This window comes from Apis cerana, linkage group LG11 (assembly GCF_029169275.1).
Source record: "Apis cerana isolate GH-2021 linkage group LG11, AcerK_1.0, whole genome shotgun sequence".
NCBI lineage: Eukaryota > Metazoa > Arthropoda > Insecta > Hymenoptera > Apidae > Apis > Apis cerana.
Genome location: NC_083862.1, coordinates 10,769,926 through 10,791,584, shown reverse-complemented (window position 1 = coordinate 10,791,584; position 21,659 = coordinate 10,769,926). Strand labels below are relative to the sequence as shown.

The following is a 21,659-nucleotide window of genomic DNA, read 5'->3' as shown; positions in this document are numbered from 1 at the left end:
ATATATAATATATTATATATAGATCTATATATATATATTATATATAGATCTATATATATATATATATATATTGTCTATATATTACATATATTATTTAGTGTTCCAGAAAAATGGAAAATACAAAAGCACTGTGTTTGATATTTCTTATTATAAAACTTTTAAAAAATATCTAAAGTTCTTGGGACAGTATCCAAATCAATCACGATGGAACAAGGAATTTAATACAAATATGATGATATGCAGTTTAATAAGTTTTTTAATTCCAGGGGTAAGTGAAAAGATTGTAATTGCTTAAATATACATATAAAAATTTCTATGAAATAGATAAAAACATGTTATGAATATAATTTAATTTAACTGAATAATATCATAATATAATAAAAACTTTCTATTCGATAGCTGTCACGAGTTTATATATCAATTGTAGAAAAGAACTTGAATGCTTTAATGGAAATTATACCCATAGTGTTTGCAACAATAAGTTGTGCAATAAAATTACTAAATCATAGAGTTAATAAGAAAAATGTATTTATTTATTTAACTTCATGAAAAATTCTACGGTGAAAACAAAAATCATAGAATATAAATATATTTTTCAGTTTGATAAACTGTTCGATCTTATGTCAGAAGAATGGGAAATGAAAAATGATAGAAATCAAGCGTGTATTCTTGATGAATTTACTAAACAGGGAAATAAATTTGCCGAAATATATAAAAGTAATTATGATAGATCATCTTTAAATAAATTTTGTACATCCTATATATTATGATATTTCTTATATATTAACTATCTTAAATAATAATTTTTTGATTGTTATTAATATTACTTTTAGATGTTTTATTGTCAGCTTTGCTACTATTTTTATTACTTCCATTGTTTCCTTCGTTTTTGGATATTGTTTTCCCGCTCAATGAAACACGCCAACAATTACAAATATTTAAAATGAAATACTTTGTAAACGAAGATGAATACTTTTATCCTATTTATTTCCATTCAGTTTGGGGTTCATTTGTAATTATAATGATTACTGTCACTATAGATTCATTATATATTCTTATCATACATCACGCTTCCGGTTTATTTGCTATGTGTGGGTAAGTAAAATAATACAGGAGAAATACTTTTTGTGAATATTATATTGTACAAAATAATTTCATAAGATTCTAATTTGGTATATTATCTGTAAAAATTTTTATATAATTAAATTAATTTGGTATATTATCTGTAAAAAATAGTGAAAAAGATTTTTTTTTTAATTATCTCCATTGATTAAATTTATTTTAATATAAAATATTTATGAAATATAAAAAACTGTTAAAATATAAACTATAAAAATATATATAGGTATCAGATTGCGAAAGCGACAGAATGCAATAATATAGATATAAATGAAAATGAACTGTTTAGACAATGTGTGATTACGCATAACAAGGCCTACAAGTTAGTAAAATAATTAATTATATAAAATTAATTTCATTTCATTCATTTTTTTTTTTTGTTACATTTCAAGATTTTTCGAGATAATGAATAAAAGCAGTCGTAATAGTTATTTCCTTCAACTATTATTAACTATAATCGGCATAAGCATAACAGCTGTACAAGTAAGGATTATTAATTATTTTATTATAATGTTTATTGCAAAATAAACATTAATACATGGAACATTAAATATTTTATAATTTTTTAACATTTTTTATTAGATCGTTATGTATCTGCATAAACCTGAAGAAGCTTTCAGAATTAGTTTATTTCTTATAGCTGCACAATTTCATTTATTTATTATTACTCTTACTGGGCAGGTGATTGCGGATCAAAGTTCAAACTTAGCCAATAATATGTATGTTAAAAAATATATTTTAATTATTTTAAAAAATTAAATTTGATAATTAATTAATATTTTTATTAATATTTATATTAATTTTTATATAGTATTAATATTTATATTAATTATATTAATATTTTATAATAGATATTGTACAACATGGTATCGAATGCCTCCAAATATTCAAAAAATATTTCATATGATACAAATAAAATCTAGTAAACCATGTAAATTAACTGCAGGAGGAATATTGGAATTGAATATCGAGAATTTTGGAATAGTACGTAATAATGTATAAAATACTGATATATAATTATTTCATTACATAATATAAATAATCTGTACTCGATATTCTTTAATATTTTAAGGCATTGAAAACATGTATGTCGTACTTTACGATTTTCCTATCTTTACAAGACTGATTCGTTATTAAAATGATTTTCTCTTGCTGATTCTGATTTTTAATGAAAAGGCATTGAATTAAAAATCAATTATTTATATGGATGTGATAATGCATATTTACTTTATATTATATTATAATATTAAATATATATGGGTTAAAATATGATACATCGAATAAATTTTCACGTAAATAAAGCATATATACAATAAATATATAAATCTTATGTCTTTGATACTATTATTATTAAAACATGAAAATAATATTAATTATACTTACTTTTATTATTTGTATAGAAATTTTTCCTCTGAATTATCGCAAAATTTTAAATTCATTTTTAAATTTGATTCCTTAAATCCTTTGAATCTTGTGCTTTGAATATTATACTTCTATTAAACAAATGCGACCATCTGTAAATATTTAAATTTAATTATTTCATCACCAATATCACATTTTTATTTTGAATACATTTAATTTAAAGATTGATCGACTTTTATAATAAATATAATTGACATAAATTTCAAATTTTTTAATTTCATTGATAATACATAAAAAGAGAAGAGCTATCACTTTTTCAAAATATAAAAATACAAAATATTTTTCTTAAGAAGATTTTTGTGTAAAAGTAAGAGTAGATTAAATTGTCACTCTACAAATAATAACTTCTGATAATTAAAGCTCGGGTAAGTGAAATATTATTTTTTTTTTATTCAAAAGATTTTATTGATTAATTGTTTATTAATCATTGAATTTTTCAACAAACTAGAATATCGATTTAAGAAAGAAAAGTAACAACTTTCACATTTTGAATTACTAGATCTGAAAATTCTAAGCAATGATAATTTATCACTTTTCATGATTTTTATCTCTACACATCACATAAATTTCTGATATGCACAATAATATATTGTCCAGAGAGGACAACGACAGCTATTATTGATTTTTGATATAATGATATAATGATATATATTTGTCCAGAAAGGACAATTATCGTTTGTTACAATAATCGAATAACACTACTATAGAACGAAAAAGACCTATAAACTTTCTCTATCAATTTACCATGCATTATTTTCTATCCTAACTTTATAAAGAATTCTTTTTTATTTTTCTCGACAGTCTTGTTAAAACGTATGTTGCTATATGTACGCTAAATTTGCTTATACCTTTTTATTCGACAAATTTGAAAATATGGATAGTAAGATAAAAAGATGCAAATTATCGAGATATATTTAAACTTTATTTTAATATTAACATAATTATAATTAATATTTATATAGTATTTAAAATAGTTGATCAAAAAATAATTTTTTCGTGGAATTAATTTAAATTTAAAGTGTTTCAGAAAACGGGAAGAGAATATTCTAATATATTCGACATTCCTTATTATAAAGTTCTCAAGAAATATTTACAATTTTTGGGACAAGATCCATATCAAGAATGTAAATATAGAAATATTATTACTATTATTATGTTGATTAGCATGATAACAATATTTATACCAACGGTAAGGAAAACATGAACGTTATAACAAATAGTGGTATACATTATAAAATAAAAAAAAAGAATATAACAAATTAAAACGCGTAAAACAAAGTAAATAATTAGGTAATATTGTTAAACAATCGGAATATGTTAGATATTTGAAATATATGTATCGATACATGATAAGAATACGGATGCAGTAATGGAATGTTTGCCGAATTTATGCGCAAGTATGAGCAGTGTTGTTAAAATATTGAATGTACATTTCAATAGAGAAAATGTATGTGAATATATTACTATGTAATAAATATTTTCTTTTTTTTTTATATACAAAGTTTAAAAAAAATATATTTGTACTTATAGTTTAATAAACTATTAAAATTTGTGGTGAAAGAATGGGAGGAGCTGAAATTAAATGAATTGCATATTCTAGAAGAAATCACTAATCAGGGTAGTAAAATAGCGCACTTATATCGCAGTAAGCTATCGTGTTTTAATTTTAGAGAATTTTGTACATAAATTCTTATTATTTTCCATTTGCATTTAACTATATTCTTTCCAGATACTTTATTGTCTTTTTTGATATTGTTTTTATCTGTTCCTATGTACTTTCCTATTCTGGATATGATAGATGCATTAAATCAAACTCGATCACGACAACAACTACTTAGAGTCAATTACATGGTTTTTAACGCTGATGATTACTTTTTCTATGTGTATTTGCAATTAGCTTGGGGTGCAATTGTTATCGTGATGATCGTAGTTACCATAGATTCTTTATATATAATTATAATTCATCATATATGTGGATTGTTCGCAGTGTGTAGGTAAATATCATGATATAAAAGAAACGCACAATTAAATCGTGATTATTTTTTCTAGCTATTTCTAATTCTTGATTATAAATTCAGTTACGAAATTCAAAAAACAATAAAAGATTTGACAGTATTTGCTAATATTGAAAAATGCTCATATAAAGAATTAGAAAATTGCGTGATAAAGCACAAGAAAGCAATCGAGTTAGTATTTATCGAATAATCGATAATATATAATATATAATCCAATTGTAAAAAATTATCAAATAATTAATAAATATTATTAATTTTTTATTTTTAGGTTTTATAATATTCTAAATAATAGTAGTCAACTGAGTTATTTGCTTCAGATTGGAATAAATATAATGGGTATAAGCACGACAGCTTTTCAAGTAAAGACAATTCTAAAATTCAGAAAACAAAAACACAACAAAATTAGAAAAATTTCAATCGGAAATAATTTTATATTTTCAGTTAGCCGTGAATTTAGATACCAGACCACAAGAGGCAATCAGAAACGCTGTATTTTGTGGAGCCAATCAATTTCATTTATTTGTGCTTAGCTTACCTGGACAGATACTTCTCGATCATTGTACCGAACTTTCCAATACAATGTATGTATACATAATATAAAATCCTACAAAACATATTATAAAAATAATATATTATAAATTATATATAAAAAGATAATGACATTTCATTGACATTTCAACAGATATTGTTCTATGTGGTATAAATTACCAGTAAAAATTCAAAAAATATTTAACATAATGTTAATGAGAAGTAAAAAATCATGCGCGTTAACAGTATACGGATTGTACGAATTGAATATGGAAAACTTTGGAATAGTATGTAATATAACAGTCATATATATATATCATAACTATTATTCATTAAATTTAATTTTTATAATTTTTTCATTCCAAGACTTTCAAAGCTTGTATATCGTACTTTACTATGATGCTGTCGCTAAAATAACACAATGTTAAATAATTCATATCAAGAGTTTCATCACATAATGTTTTACTTGATGTTAAGTAATTTATATCAAACGTGCAAATAAAATTAGTATAATCATTACCAATTATGATCTCCATTTTTTATTCCACTGGATTTTCTAGCATTCTCACGAATATTTATGTTTATTCTGTACTAATTCATAACATAATTCGTTATGAATTAATTCGCAAAGAAAGCTGAAACAGAAAAAAATATTTTAATTAATGATGATGAATTATTTTTATTTTTAATGTCCATATTATATAACAAACACTTTTCTTTTTCGATTAATTATTATTATTATTTAATCTATTTGTAATATATTAATTAAGAGATTTTTAATATTTTCTTTTTTATTAAAACAATGATCTAAATAACTCATCTATGATCATTTATACATATAGATTATTATTATATTGAGAGTTCTGCTTATCGTGATTTCTTGCAATTGGGATAAACTTATCAAATAATTCAAACGAAATGAAGAAATTATTAATGTTAGAAAACATTATTGGAAACGATATCTTTTTTATAATTTTTTTTAATAAGAATATAAAAGAATTAAAAAAATTATTTGAAAATTTATTGTTTACCATTATTCAATGAATAATATTTGTATGTGATTAATATTTCAAGATAATCATAGACCTTTCTAAATTAAATAACGTTTTCATATGGATATTTATATTTACAATATATTCCTCAATATCATCAAATGATATTTTAATATATATCTTCATGACTTAAAATTGTACTTGATAACTGAAATTAGATATTTAGTTTCAAAAATTTCGAAAATTTCAAAATTCAAAATTCAAAATAGTTTCGAAAATTTAGTTTCGTGGTTGAAAACCAAACAATTCTAACTACTAAAATACTAGAGATAGAAATACAAAGATATTTTTAGAATTTATAAGAATTCAATAGAGTGATATGATAATCTTCGATTTATTATCGAATACCTTATTGAAACTACTAAATACAAATCAATATTTCACGGCAATCATCTACCTTTAATTTTATTGCATAAGCGGATATGCCGTAAAGTTATTGGAAAAAGAATTTTCTTATGTACGATACAATTGTTCTCTCGTTTTGAAAATTATACTTTAATCTATATGTGTCAAATAAGTGAATGATTCGTAGTCACTTTCAGTAACATCAAAGATCGTGTTGAATTCCATTCGTCAGATTGATTTTTACAGTTTTAGAAAGAAAAATATGCATAGATTTAGACCATATAGATTCATTTAAAGACGTTTACTTCATACTGATCATATAAGTTGCAACGTTGGTGTTTTAGAATCATGGATAGTAAGAAAAAATCATATTAAAGATTAAAAAGAAGCTTATCTTATTTTGAATATTGTAACATTAATGTTATATTAATTATTTTCATATATATTTGGAACAATTTAATGATAAATAATATTTTAAATTTATCTTCAGGATTTTCAGTATTTCAGAAAATTGAAAAACAACGTAATGAAATATATGATATTCCTCAGTATAAAATGATAGAGAAATACATACGATTTTTGGGACAAGATCCACGTCAAAAAAGCGAATCTAGAACTATTATTGTATTTACATTGATAATTAGTATCGCAAGTATTGTCATTCCAACGGTAAGAAAATTATATTTTAAATAACATTTTAGAAAAAAGAATGAGATGAAACTAAATGGAATAAATTCTATGAGATAAAATAAATAATCAGATAACGTTGAATTATTAGATACTTGAATTATATATATCGTTACGTAATAAGGATATGGACGGTGTGATTGAATGTATGCCGCATTTTATCGCATCTTCGATTAGTGCCATTAAACTATTAAATTTACATTTCAACAGACAAAATGTAGGTGAATTTATTATTTTTCAACAAATTTGAAATATGAAATAAATAATTGTAAATATTATTCGTATTATTTCATAGTATAACATATTGCTTCATTTTGTAATAAAAAAATTGCAACAACTAAAATCAACATATGAATTGAATGCTCTTGATGAAACAATCATGCAAGGCAAAAGAATGGCACAATTATATCGAAGTAAGTATTATTATCTTTATCTCTAAACTTAATTATTTTCGTTCAAATTTTACAAAAATAAACTTGTCTTTTTTCAGATACTTTATTTTCTTTTCTAATTTTGTTTTTACTGGTCCCACTAGTTTCTCCTATTTTGGATATTGTTCATCCATTAAATCAAACCCGATCTCGACAACAACTACTTAGAGTTAATTACATTATTTTCGACATTGATGACTATTTTTTTTACGTTTATTTACAATTAGCTTGGGGATCAATTATTGTCGTATTAACTATAATCGCTGCTGATTGGTTCTACATTCTTATAATTCATTTTAACAGCGGATTGTTTGCGGTGTGTGGGTATATATCGTAATCCAAATAAACATAAAATATTTGAAATAGTACAAATTTTCTTATGATAAATCTCATAATTTTCGCTGCCAATTTTTTGACAAATACAGAGTTCAAGTTTTAGAAGCAACAATGAATTCGAATTTAGTTTCTAAAGATGCGTTTTCTAAGAATTCGTCGTATGAAAAATTTAGAACTTGTGTAATCATGCATAACGAAGTTATAGAGTACGTATTCATTAATTAATATTAAATTAAGATATACTAGCAAATAATTATCATATTAAATTACTTTTTTCATTGCACTTCGAGGTTTTATAATATTTTGAATGAAAATTGTCAGTATAGTTACTTAATTCAGGTTGGATTAAATATGCTGGGTATGAGTACAACAGCCGTTCAAGTAAATATAATTATTCGAATAACATATAAACTGTTGAAAACTTTATTTAACTAATTATTTTATCTTTCAGACAGTCATAAATTTAGATAGACTGGATGTAGCAATTAGAAGTGCTGTATTTTTTGGTGCCGATCAGTTTCATTTGTTTTTGCTCAGTTTACCTGGACAAATACTTTTGGATCATTGTGCTGATTTTGCAAATGCTATGTATGTATTTATTGTATATGTACTAAATAATCATAAAAATATTATAATTTATAATTTAACTCGAATTTAATATTTGATTAATATTAAAACAGATATGGTTCCACGTGGTATGGAACATCATTGGAAACTCAAAAAATGCTTTATATGATGCAAATAAGAAGTAAAAAACTATGTGCCTTAACTGCAGGTGGATTGTATGATATGAATATCGAAAACTTCGGAATAGTATGTAGTATATGATAAAGATATTATAATAATAGATATTTTGTTAATTATTATTTAATTTTATTTCAAGACTTTTAAAACGTGTATGTCATACTTCACAATGATAATGTCGTTTAAATGATTCTACGATATTCGTAAAAAGTATACAGCCAAATCTATTATATTTCTTATCCAAATTAATTAAGGATACGAATAATAGTAGAAATAATTAATATGTATTGTTAATGTTAAATAGTAAAACATGGTAACAAATTTTGTCAAACACACAAATAAAACGAAATATTGTAATATTGTAATGTATAAAAAATATTATAAATCTTACCAAAATAACGAATTGATTAACATTTCATAGCGTCATTCCAGTTTCAATAAATTACAAGAAGAATTTTTTTATTTTTGCGAATTAAAATGATATAAAGTGAATGTTGATTTACAAAATTTTATAAAATTATATATATTATCCATATATCGCAAATAACAATTTTTCACTGACTCTGAAAAAGAGAATTCATAGTTGAAAATCCAAGGAATTAATATTATTAAACACAGAAATACGATTTTTTTAATAATTTTCAATAATTTGAAAATTATTCTTCTGTCTATCACTGACCGTTTAGTAAACACCATATTGCAAGTAATCAATATTTCAAGATAATCATGGATCTTCGATTTTAACCATAAATGGCAGGCGCCAATATAACTGTTTTGTACAGTCATTTTCTTATCTACGAAACAATTGTTGCATAAGTTAATTCAATAAGTGTGCAATAATACATATATGTCTTACAAGAAAATGATTCGCAATTATTCGTAATACCTACTGTTGTTACACATATCGAATATTATCGTACATTGAATGTAACTGCATTTATCAGATTGATTTCTTCCTTTCTAAAAAGAAAGACATTCAAGAAGATATTGGTTTTGGAACAAGTGTTTCTATAATTTTACAATATTGCAAATGTGCATAGTAAGAAAAAATGTTAAATTACATTTAATGTTATTTATATTTTTATATTATTTCAATATATATTTATATATAATATATATATACATATTATAAGAAATGACTTTTGGAAAAATAATCTGAATTTACAGCATTTAGTATTTCAGATATATAAAGAACAGTGTCTTGATATATTTGAGATCCCTTATTACAAATCATTGAAGAAATGGTTAACATTATCAGGATTATATCCACCTAAAAATATTATCATAATTTTAGTGGCGATTTCCATTATAAGCGTTACCCTGCCATTGGTAAGAAAACAATATTGAATATTTTAGAAAAAATAAAAAAAATGAATTCGAAAAAATGCATATAATAAAATAATAAAGTAATTTTAAATAATCGAAATGAAATTCATTAGATGTTCGCAATATACACATCATTACACGCAAAGAATATAGATACTATGCTCGAATGCTTACCGTCCTTAGGTGTATGTGTAGTTGCTATGTTTAAACTGCAAAATATATATAACAACAGTAAAAACGTATGTGAATATCTAATTATATAAAAAAATATCGTATTTAGTACAAAATATTATATTTTATAGTTCAAAAAATTATTTACATTTGTGGCAAAACAATGGCATCAGTTGAAATTAAACAATGAAATACGAATCCTAGAAGAAATCATTATGCAAGGCAATAAAATGGCACAAATATACCGAAGTACGATATCATTTTTGTAATCCGAATATATTTATCTATTTAAAATATTTTCATTTTTTATTTTTATTTTTATTTTTTAAATATAATCTATATAATAATAAAGTATATTATGTATACTTTTCAGATACATTATTGGTCTCTATGACAATTTTTTTTTTCGTACCATTAATTTTTCCTATTTTGGATATTGTTTATCCTTTAAATGAAACTCGACCAAGACAACAACTATATAGAGTTAATTACTTGATCTTTAACCACGAAGATTATTTTTTTTACGTATATTTTCAATTAGTTTGGAGTTCATTTGTTTGTGTGATAATCGTAATTATTTTTGATTGGTTATATATTCTTATAATTCATCATAATAGTGGAATGTTTGCAGTATGTGGGTAAATATTATTATAAGAAATACATTATTAATTTTTTCGTATTTAATATACAAATTTTAATCATTTCCTTTCTTATTAGGTACCAAATTCAAAAAATATTCACTGAAAAAGTTTTTTCGAATATACATATATACGAACAATTTAAAAATTGTTTAATCGTTCACAGTGAAACTATTCAGTTCGTATTTATCAAATAATTGAGAATAATAAGTTATAAATTAATTATTGAATACGCCTAATTTACTTTTTCATAATATTTTTAGATTTTTCGATATTTTGGACGAGAGTAGTCGAAATACTTATTTCTTTTTAGTTGGAACAAATATAATAGCAACAAGTGTATCAGCTGTACAAGTAGAGATCAATCTGAAAAATCAAAAAGAGATAAGAAAAGATTTGATAATGAATACTTTTACTTTTCAGATAGTTTTAAATTTAGATAAATTGGAAGTAGCAATTAAAAGCGCTGTATTTCTTATAGCTGCCCAATTTCATTTATTTATTCTTAGTATACCTGGACAAATACTTTTGAATCACTATTCCAATCTAAAAAATAATATGTATGTATTGCATGCTGTTATATAAAATATAAATGATTAAAAGCACAAATATAACTTTGCTGATATTATGGCAGATTTATGTCCGCATGGTATAATATGCCAATAGAAATTCAAAAAATGTTTTATGTGATGCAAATAAGATGTAAAAAGCCATGTTCATTAACGGCATGTGGATTATACGAAATGAATATGGAAAACTTTGGAACAGTATGTATTGCAATATATAAAGTTCTTAATAATATATATTAACAAATATTAATAATTATTTATATTTATTTCGAGGCTCTAAAAACATGCATGTCATACATCACTATGATATTGTCGCTGAAATAATGTTATCCGTAAAACATCAAATCATATGCAGATATAACAAAAAATTTTAGAACAAAATAAATATGATTGTATATTGCTAGTATGAATGTATGTATTGAATAATTTAAATTATATTATTGAATATAAGAAAATTATCAAATTACATTTGTTATATGGTATTTAAACAAATATTAAATGTTTTATCAAAATTTCACTTCGTGTCGTAAATATATTCACTGTTTCAATTAAGATGAAAGAATAAGCACTAAAATCGTTAAGTAGATCAAGTCAAACAATTATCATTTTTGTAAAGTTACAATAAATATTTATATTTTTTATTTATAAATAATTATCTTGCATTCTTTCTTTAATTAAAAAAATTAGTAGTTAAAAATATAATTGTATATTGTTACTACAAAGTGCTACAAAGTACTACAAATATATATACAAAGATATTTTTAGAATTTATAAGAAATCAATAGACTGATATGATAATCTTCGATCTATTATCGAATACCTTATTGAAACTAAATAGAAATCAATATTTCAAGGCAATCATATACCTTTAATTTTATTGCTTAAGTGGATGCCATTAAGTTATTGGAAAAAGAATTTTCTTATGTACGATACAATTGTTCCCTATCTTGAAAATTATATTTTAATCTATAGGTGTCAAATAAGTGAATGATTCGTAGTTATTTTCAGTAATATCAAGTATCGTGTTCAATTGCATTTGTCAGATTAATTTTTACAGTTTTAGAAAGAAAAATATACATAGATTTAGACCACATAGATTCACTTAAAGACATTTACTTCATATTGGTCGTACAAGTTGCAACGTTGCTGTCATGGATAGTAAGAAAAATTCACATTGAAGATTAAAATTAAAAAAAAAACTTATCTTGCTTTGAATATTGTAACATTAATGTTATATTAATCATTTATATATATATTTGGAACAATTTAATGATAAATAATATTTTAAATTTATCTTCAGGACTTTCAGTATTTCAGAAAACTAAAAAACAACATAATGAAATATATGATATTCCTTATTATAAAATGATGGAGAAATACATACGATTTTTAGGACAAGATCCACGTCAAAAAAACGAATTTAGAAATATTATCGTATTTACATTGGTAATTGGTATCGCAAGTATTCTCATTCCAACGGTAAGAAAAATACACTAATATTTTAGAAAAAAATATCACGAAATTAAATAGAATAAATTCCACGAAATAAAATAAATAATCAGGTAATGTTATTAAATAATTCAATTATTAGACGTTTGAATTATATATATCGTTACGTAACAAGGATATGGACGGTGTGATTGAATGTATGCCGCATTTTATCGCATCTTCGATTAGTGCCGTTAAATTATTAAATTTACATTTCAACAGACAAAATGTAGGTGAATTTATTATTTTCCAACAATTTGAAATATGAAATAAATAATTATAAATATTATTCGTATTATTTCATAGTATAACATATTGCTTCATTTTGTGACAAAAAAATGGCAACAACTAAAATCAACATATGAATTGAATGCTCTTGATAAAACAATCATGCAAGGCAAAAAAATGGCACAATTGTATCGAAGTAAATATTATTATCTTTATTTCTGAATTTAATTATTTTCGTTCAAATTTTACAAAAATAAATCTGTCTTTTTTTCAGATACATTATTTTCTTTTCTAATTTTGTTCTTGCTGGTCCCATTAGTTTCTCCTATTCTGGACATTGTTCATCCATTAAATCAAACCCGATCTCGACAACAACTACTTAGAGTTAATTACATCATTTTCGATATTGATGATTACTTTTTTTACATATACTTACAGTTAGCTTGGGGATCAATTATTGTCGTACTGACTATAATCGCTGCTGATTGGTTCTACATTCTTATAATTCACTTTAACAGCGGGTTGTTTGCGGTGTGTGGGTATATATCATAATGCAAATAAACATAAAATATTTGAAATAGTACAAATTTTCTTATGATAAATCTCATAATTTTCGCTGCCAATTTTTTGACAAATACAGAGTTCAAGTAGAAGCAACAATGAATTCGAATTTAGTTTCTAAAGATGCGTTTTCTGAGAATTCGTCGTATGAAAAATTTAGAACTTGTGTAATCATGCATAACGAAGTTATAGAGTGCGTATTCATTAATTAATATTAAGTTATGATATATTAGCAAATAATTATCGCATTAAATTGCTTTTTTCATTGCACTTCGAGGTTTTATAATATTTTGAATGAAAACTGTCAGTATAGTTACTTAATTCAGGTTGGATTAAATATGCTGGGTATGAGTACGACAGCCGTTCAAGTAAATATAATTATTCGAATAATATAGAAACTGTTGAAAATTTTATTTAATTAATTATTTTATCTTTCAGACAGTTATAAATTTAGATAGACCGGATGTAGCAATTAGAAGTGCTGTATTTTTTGGAGCTAATCAATTTCATTTATTTTTGCTCAGTCTACCTGGACAAATACTTTTGGATCATTGTGCTGATTTTGCAAATGCTATGTATGTATTTAGTATAAATAATTATAATAATCGGTAACTCGAATTTAATATTTGATTAATATTAAAACAGATATGATTCCACGTGGTACGGAACATCATTGGAAATTCAAAAAATGCTTTATATGATGCAAATAAGAAGTAAAAAATTATGTGCATTAACTGCAGGTGGATTATATGATATGAATATCGAAAACTTCGGAATAGTATGTAGTATATGATAAAGATATTATAATAATAGATATTTTGTTAATTATTATTTAATTTTATTTCAAGACTTTTAAAACGTGTATGTCATACTTCACGATGATAATGTCGTTGAAATAATGATTCTACGATGTTTATAGAAAATATACAACTAAATCTATTATATTCTCTGTTCAAATTAACTGAGGATACGAATAGTAGTAGAAATAATTAATATGTACATTATTAATATTAAATATATAATAAATAGTACATAAAACTTTCAGAAAAACATGTTGCAAATGAATAAAATGTTGTAATAGTAATGTATAAAAAATATTACAGATCTTACGAAAATAACGAATTGATTAATATTTCATAGCGTCATTCCACTTTCAATAAACTACAAAAAAAATTTTTTTATTTTAGCAAATGAAAATGATATAAAGTAGATATATAAATGATATATAATAAATTGATCCATAAATTTTAAATATATATATATAACCAATATTTTTTTTTTTTTGGATATTTTGCATTTTATTCAATGTATATTTTGAATTTCTACAATAAAGTTTTAAATGTTTCAAAGTTATTGCTCTTAATCTTTGTTTTAAATTATTGTAATTAAAAATATCAAATCGAAAAAGCTTCATCAAAATCAAATTCATCGATTGACGAAGTTATTTCGACAACGAAGCCATACAGTTCGGAAAATAATAAAATACATTATCATTTAGTTATTAATAACTAATATTATTTCGTTCCATTTTGAGGTTCTGCAATATTATAAATGACAAAAGTAATTACCTGATTGAGATTGAATTAATTATATTCGACATAAGTTCAACAGCTGTTCAAATAAAGACGATTCTATAAATGATAACCGAACTTGAAAAAAGAAACTTCTATAATCAATTTCTTGATTTTTCAGCTAACAGTTTATTATCATATTAGAATTTAAATGGACCTGGAACAGCAATATAGAATTTTTTATTTTATTTAGCTATCAATTCTATTTATTTCTATTTAGCTTACCTGGATAGATACTTTTAGATCATTCTACTGAATTTACAAATAATATGTATGTATTTAATATATTTCAAAAACTTTGTCACATATATATATTATGAAACAATATTTTTCATTTAATTATCATGTATTAATTTTAATTTTATATAAGTTTTATCAGAATTATGATTGAATTTTTATTTATTGAGATTAGATATTATAAAAATATATTATAATTAATAATTTTAATCTGAAAGAATAAAATTTATATACATTTTCTTCGAAACGAAATGAGAATCATTGGCAATAGATATTGTTATTGAAAACACCGAGAACGAATACATACTGCGAATAAATTTACTTTTTAAGAATTCGTTCGTCAAATTTAAGTGGAAAATTGTTGGAAAATCTTTTGTCATTGTACGCTTAGTAAACTCCATACTGCAACAAGCTTAATCAATATTTTAGTATAATCATAGATCTTCTTTCTTCAAAGTTAACTGCCGGATATCAATTATCAAGCAATTTTCTTGTCTCTACAATACAAAACCTGTAGACAATATCATAGTTTAAAAATTGTTCTATAATATAAATTGATAAGTGATTGATTTGCAGTTAGTTATATCCTATAATACTATGGAAACATAATTTTACAGATTTACATTCAGATTGACTTACAGAAAAAAAATAATATTCAGTTTTTCAGATTAGTTTCAAGTTATGAACTTAGAAATATGAATAGTAAGAAAAAGAAAAACAAGAGCAGAATGTAACAAAATAATTTTTTGTTTCTTTTTTAGTTTTATAATTATTGTTTTAAATAACGTTATTAATTTCATATTAATTATATTTCTGATATTTATTTAAAATGACTCAATTACGAATTATAGTGAAATTAATTTAAATTTAAGACATTTAGTATTTCAGAAAACCGGAAGACAGTGTCCCGATATATTTGACATTCCTTACTATAAAATGGTCGAGAAATATTTTCAACTTTTGGGACAAGATCCGCGTTTAAAGAATGAGTTCAGAAATTTTATAGTAACAATGGTGGTGATTAGTATTTCAGGCAATATCGTTCCAACGGTAAGGAAATCACGTTGAACATTTTATAAAAATGAGGAAAGTGAATCGAGTGAATTCTATGTAATAAAATAAAGATAATGTTAAACAATTGAAACTTGTAATCATCAGTCAATAGAATTATATACGTCGTTATGTGACAAGAATATGGATGCAGTGATCGAGGGTCTACCACATTTTATCGCAGCTACCATTAGTGCTGTTAAAGTATTAAATATATATTTCTATAGAGAAAATGTAAGTAATTTTTTAATTATACAAAAGAATTTTTATAGAATAATATTTTCAAAAAATATATTATTTTCCAGTTTGACAAATTATTTCAATTTGTAACAAATGAGTGGGACAAGCTGAAATTAAATAATGAATTGCATATTATCGATAAAACTGTTATACGAGGAAACAAAACAGCATACTTATATCGCAGTATATTATAATTTTTTAGATTTTTAATTTGTGAATTGTACCAGAAGCAAAATTGATCGTAGATTTTATCAAGTTTAATTATTTAATTTCTGATAAGTTGTTTTGAAAAAATTAGATATATGTTTGATACTGAATTAAAATTAATTAATGATTTTTAATTTAAAGTTTTGATCAATTTTGCTTTTAACTAGCATAATTATTGAATAATATCATTTTTATTAATATTTTGCAAATTTTGTAAATTATTAAGTATACACTTTTTAGGTGCACTGTTGATAGCTTTGGTATTGTTCTTATTGATTCCATTAATTTCTCCTATATTAGACGTATTTCTTCCATTAAATGAAACTCGACCACGACAACAACTGCTCAAAGTTAATTATTTGGTTTTTAATGATGACGATTATTTTTTCTATGTATATTTGCAACTTGCTTGGGGATCAATTATAGTTGTGGTCACCTCAGTTGCCGTAGATTCATTGTTGATTCTTATAATTCATCACTGCAGCGGATTATTTACAGTTTGCGGGTAAATATGATCATGCTACAAAAAACATATAAGTATATATAAGTATATAATGTTATATTTCTTTTTATAAATATTTCTTTTTTTATAAACATTTTTCATCATAAATACAGGTACCAAGTACAAAAAGTGATAAGGAATGCGAAATCATTTAACGGAACTGTTTTAAATAATACTTACGAACAAATCAAGAATTGCGTGATCATGCATGATGAAGCTATCCAGTTTGTATTTATCAAATAACAATAAATTTCAAATAATTATGTGAAAATAACTAATTCATTTATGCGTTTTTGAGGTTTTATAATATTCTGAATGAAAGTAATCGAAATAGTTATCTTATTCAAGTTGGGTTAAATATGTTGGCCATAAGTGCGACGGCTGTCCAAGTAAAAATCAATTCAATCAATAAAATCAAACAATTAAATTGAAAAGTTGAAAATATCATCAACATACGTACAATATTTTACAGGCAGTCGTAAATTTGGATAGACCAGAGGAAGCAATTAGAAGCGCTGTATTTTGCGGGGCTAATCAATTCCATTTATTCGTACTCAGTTTACCTGGACAAGTACTCTTGGATCATTGCTCCGATTTTTCAAATAATATGTATGTGTTCATTCTATGCAAATATAAATAATAAATTATTCTAACGAGTACTAATGTAATGATATTATAATAGATACAGTTCCATATGGTATAGAGCACCTGTGCGAATTCAAAAAGTACTCTACGTAATGCAAATAAGGAGTAAGAAATTATGTACATTGTCGGCAGGTGGATTATATGAAATGAACATAGAAAATTTCGGAATGGTACGTATGAATATAAAGCTAATATAATTGTATTATATCAATTATTACTTACAATTGTTTTCTTTTCAAGACCTTTAAAACGTGCATGTCATATTTCACAATGATAATGTCGCTGAAATAATGAGTCTACATTATCTATATCGAAAATATATTATGACAAAATATATTATATTTTCTATCTATAAAATAAATAAGGATGTGAATAATAGTAATAACATAGTTATTATATTTATTATTAAATAATATAAATGACTTTATCAAACATATAAATAAAACAAAATGCTATTATATAATATTTTTAATAATGTGTAAAAGAGATTATATATTACCATAAGAAAATCATATCAAAATAACGAATTAACCAACATTTCATAGAATTAATTTCACTTATGATGAACTAAAAATAGAATTTTTAAATTTTAGCGAGGAGAAATGATAGTTTTAGAAATACTTTTGTAAAGTTATTTATACTATCCACATTTTGCAAATAACAATATTCGACTGAATCCAATAAGGAGAATATTCATATTTGGAAGTCGGAGAAATTAGTCTTATTGGAATACTACTATTTAGAGATAATTTTTTTAGAATTTAATAATTTTCAATAATTTGACACAGTAATTTGAAAATCTTTTGTCTATCACCGAATGTTTAGCGAATGCCATATTGTAGCCATAGCAATCAATATTTCAGGATAATCATAGATGTTCGATTTTCAACATAAGTGGCAGGTGTCAATACAGCCGTAGAATTATCTATAATACAATTGTCACACAATGTCGATTAATTTAAGTATGCAATGATGTATACCTGTCGTATAAAGAAACGAATCAAAGTTATACTTAAAAATTATATATTCGGTTAGATACATAGAGTATCATCAAATGTCGAGTTTAATTGCACTTATCAGATTGATTTCTTCCATTCTGGAAGGAAGAAGATTCAAACGACGATCGTTGCCACAATAGTTACAATACTGGAAATATGGATAGTAAGAGGAACAGACATAATTTATATCACGATTGAAATTTAATTTTTTACAAATTAAAAATACATTGATATTATGTTAATCATTTTTTCTCGTTATATTTAAAATAGTTCGGCAAAGAGTAATTTTTATGATATGAATTTAAATTTAAGTAAGTTTAAGTAAGTTTCAGTATTTCAGAAAACCGAAAGACATCCGGAAATATTTGATATTCCTTACTATAAAATGGTCGAGAAATACTTTCAATTTTTGGGACAAGATCCACGTCAAAAGAGTAAATTCAGAAATACTATAGTAACAGTGGTGGTGATTAGTATTTCAAGCAATATCGTTCCAACGGTAAGGAAATCTTTTATAAAAATAAGGAAAGCGAGTGAATTCTACGTAATAAAATAAAGGTAACGTTAAACAATTGAAACTTGTAATCATTAGTCAATAGAGTTATATACATCGTTATGTGACAAGAATATGGATGCAGTGATCGAGGGTCTACCACATTTTATCGCAGCTACCATTAGTGCCGTTAAAATATTGAATATATATTTCTATAGAGAAAATGTAAGTAATTTTTTAATTATAGAAAAGAATTTTTTTTAGATTAATATATTTTTTCTAGTTTGACAAATTATTTCAATTTGTGGCAAGTGAATGGGACAAGCTGAAATTAAATAATGAATTACATATTCTTGATAATACTATTATACAAGGAAACAAAATGGCGCAATTATACCGAAGTATATTATAGTTTTTTAGATTTTTAATTCGTCAATTGTGCCAGAATCAAATCTATTAAGATTAATTATTTAATTTGTGAAAAATTAGATACTTTTGATTTCGAGATTAAGAATTTCTTATAATGTTGATCAATTTAGCTTCTGACTAGCATAATTATTAAATAATTGTAATAATCATCAAGTATATTTTTTTAGGTGCATTATTGACAGCTTTGGTATTGTTCCTACTGATTCCATTACTTTCTCCCATATTGGACATCGTTCTTCCATTAAATGAAACTCGATCACGACAACAACTGCTCAAAGTTAATTATTTATTTTTTAACGATGATAATTATTTTTTCTACGTATATTTGCAACTTGCTTGGGGATCAATCATGGTTGTAGTCACCATAGTTGCCGTAGATTCATTGTTGATTCTTATAATTCATCATTGCAGCGGATTATTTACAGTTTGCGGGTAAATATGATCGAGCTGTAACAAAATATACAAATACATAAATAATCTAATATTTCTCATTATAATTATACATCAATTAATACATTATTGGTCTATTTTTATAAAGATACCAAGTACAAAAAGTAACAGAAAATACAAAATCACTGAATGAAATTGTTTCAAATAATTACACATACGAACAAATCAGGAATTGTGTGATCATGCACGATGAAGCTATCCAGTTTGTATTTATCAAATAACAATAAATTTCAAATAATTATGTGAAAATAATTAATTCATTTATGCGTTTTTGAGGTTTTATAATATTCTGAATGAAAGTAATCGAAATAGTTATCTTATTCAAGTTGGGTTAAATATGTTGGCCATAAGTGCGACGGCTGTCCAAGTAAAAATCAATTTAATCAATAAAATCAAACAATTAAATTGAAAAGTTGAAAATATCATCAATATATATCCAATATTTTACAGGCAGTCGTAAATTTGGATAGACCAGAAGAAGCAATTAGAAGCGCTGTATTTTGTGGAGCTAATCAATTCCATTTATTCGTACTTAGTTTACCTGGACAAGTACTCTTGGATCATTGCTCTGACTTTTCAAATAATATGTACGTGTTCGTTCTATGCAAATATAAATAGTAAATTATTCTAATAAGTACTAATGTAACGATATTATAACAGATATAGTTCCATATGGTATAGAGCACCTGTGCAAATCCAAAAAGTACTCTACCTAATGCAAATAAGGAGTAAGAAATTATGTACGTTGTCGGCAGGTGGATTGTATGAAATGAACATAGAAAATTTCGGAATGGTACGTATGAATATAAAGCTAATATAATTGTATTATATCAATTATTACTTATAATTGTTTTCTTTTCAAGACCTTTAAAACGTGCATGTCGTATTTCACAATGATAATGTCGTTGAAATAATGATTATCCATATCGAAAATATATTATGATATAAATATATTATATTTTCTATCCAAATTAAATAAGGATGTGAATAGTAATAAATATAATTAATAATATTGTTGCAAAGAAAAATGTTGCTTGAAATTACCTCAAGAATCTCCAATCTTCAAATTTTTGGGATAGCATGTTGATCTTACCAAAATAATTATTATTCCAGAAAATTTTTTTATTCCACTAATAAAATTGTAAAATTTTAACAAGAAAAAGTGAAAAGAACGTGA

At 24.0% G+C, this 21,659-nt stretch overlaps 7 protein-coding genes across 8 annotated transcripts; all 7 read left to right on the top strand.

The window, feature by feature from the left end:
* Positions 1-515: 515 nt before the first annotated feature.
* On the top strand, positions 516-2,391 carry LOC133666970 (uncharacterized). The gene is made up of 6 exons (XM_062081848.1): positions 516-717; positions 834-1,095; positions 1,346-1,441; positions 1,512-1,602; positions 1,702-1,838; positions 1,971-2,391. Exons 1-6 carry the CDS (start codon positions 546-548, stop codon positions 2,119-2,121), a joined length of 909 nt encoding a protein of 302 aa, XP_061937832.1. The 5' UTR covers positions 516-545; the 3' UTR covers positions 2,122-2,391.
* Positions 2,392-3,553: 1,162 nt separating this feature from the next.
* On the top strand, positions 3,554-5,720 carry LOC107999654 (uncharacterized; the record flags this gene model as incomplete). The annotated part of the gene is made up of 8 exons (XM_028667417.2): positions 3,554-3,730; positions 3,863-3,988; positions 4,072-4,186; positions 4,271-4,535; positions 4,620-4,727; positions 4,825-4,915; positions 4,998-5,137; positions 5,239-5,720. Coding segments are annotated over 8 exons (1,296 nt in total), but the record flags the coding sequence as incomplete, so codon positions are not given.
* A 941-nt stretch (positions 5,721-6,661) lies between these two features.
* Positions 6,662-9,751, top strand: LOC107999342 (odorant receptor 63a-like). Its single transcript, XM_062081841.1, has 10 exons — positions 6,662-6,836; positions 6,972-7,150; positions 7,260-7,385; positions 7,464-7,581; positions 7,659-7,923; positions 8,025-8,141; positions 8,226-8,316; positions 8,387-8,523; positions 8,616-8,748; positions 8,819-9,751. The coding sequence occupies exons 1-10, from the start codon at positions 6,830-6,832 to the stop codon at positions 8,867-8,869; spliced, it is 1,224 nt and encodes a 407-aa protein (XP_061937825.1). The 5' UTR covers positions 6,662-6,829; the 3' UTR covers positions 8,870-9,751.
* LOC107999332 (uncharacterized) lies at positions 9,751-11,916 on the top strand (the record flags this gene model as incomplete). The annotated part of the gene is made up of 8 exons (XM_017059093.3): positions 9,751-10,008; positions 10,119-10,244; positions 10,308-10,425; positions 10,550-10,814; positions 10,894-10,992; positions 11,078-11,168; positions 11,238-11,374; positions 11,449-11,916. Coding segments are annotated over 8 exons (1,269 nt in total), but the record flags the coding sequence as incomplete, so codon positions are not given.
* A 334-nt stretch (positions 11,917-12,250) lies between these two features.
* LOC107999608 (odorant receptor 63a-like) lies at positions 12,251-14,680 on the top strand. 2 transcript variants are annotated; one of them, XM_062081839.1, is made up of 9 exons: positions 12,251-12,862; positions 12,975-13,100; positions 13,178-13,295; positions 13,374-13,638; positions 13,740-13,853; positions 13,938-14,028; positions 14,099-14,235; positions 14,306-14,438; positions 14,509-14,680. In XM_062081839.1, the coding sequence occupies exons 1-9, from the start codon at positions 12,653-12,655 to the stop codon at positions 14,557-14,559; spliced, it is 1,245 nt and encodes a 414-aa protein (XP_061937823.1). In that variant the 5' UTR covers positions 12,251-12,652; the 3' UTR covers positions 14,560-14,680. The 2 variants fall into 2 exon arrangements, with proteins under 2 accessions (XP_061937823.1, XP_061937824.1); XM_062081840.1 differs by having other exon boundaries at positions 12,252-12,541; positions 12,684-13,100.
* Positions 14,681-15,996: 1,316 nt separating this feature from the next.
* Positions 15,997-18,537, top strand: LOC107999273 (uncharacterized). The gene is made up of 8 exons (XM_062081847.1): positions 15,997-16,752; positions 16,824-16,941; positions 17,206-17,470; positions 17,581-17,691; positions 17,766-17,856; positions 17,940-18,076; positions 18,150-18,282; positions 18,353-18,537. The coding sequence occupies exons 1-8, from the start codon at positions 16,663-16,665 to the stop codon at positions 18,401-18,403; spliced, it is 996 nt and encodes a 331-aa protein (XP_061937831.1). The 5' UTR covers positions 15,997-16,662; the 3' UTR covers positions 18,404-18,537.
* Positions 18,538-18,732: 195 nt separating this feature from the next.
* Positions 18,733-21,481, top strand: LOC107999526 (uncharacterized). The gene is made up of 10 exons (XM_017059448.3): positions 18,733-19,273; positions 19,443-19,609; positions 19,703-19,828; positions 19,887-20,004; positions 20,200-20,464; positions 20,571-20,684; positions 20,759-20,849; positions 20,933-21,069; positions 21,143-21,275; positions 21,346-21,481. Exons 1-10 carry the CDS (start codon positions 19,267-19,269, stop codon positions 21,394-21,396), a joined length of 1,209 nt encoding a protein of 402 aa, XP_016914937.1. The 5' UTR covers positions 18,733-19,266; the 3' UTR covers positions 21,397-21,481.
* Positions 21,482-21,659: the final 178 nt, after the last annotated feature.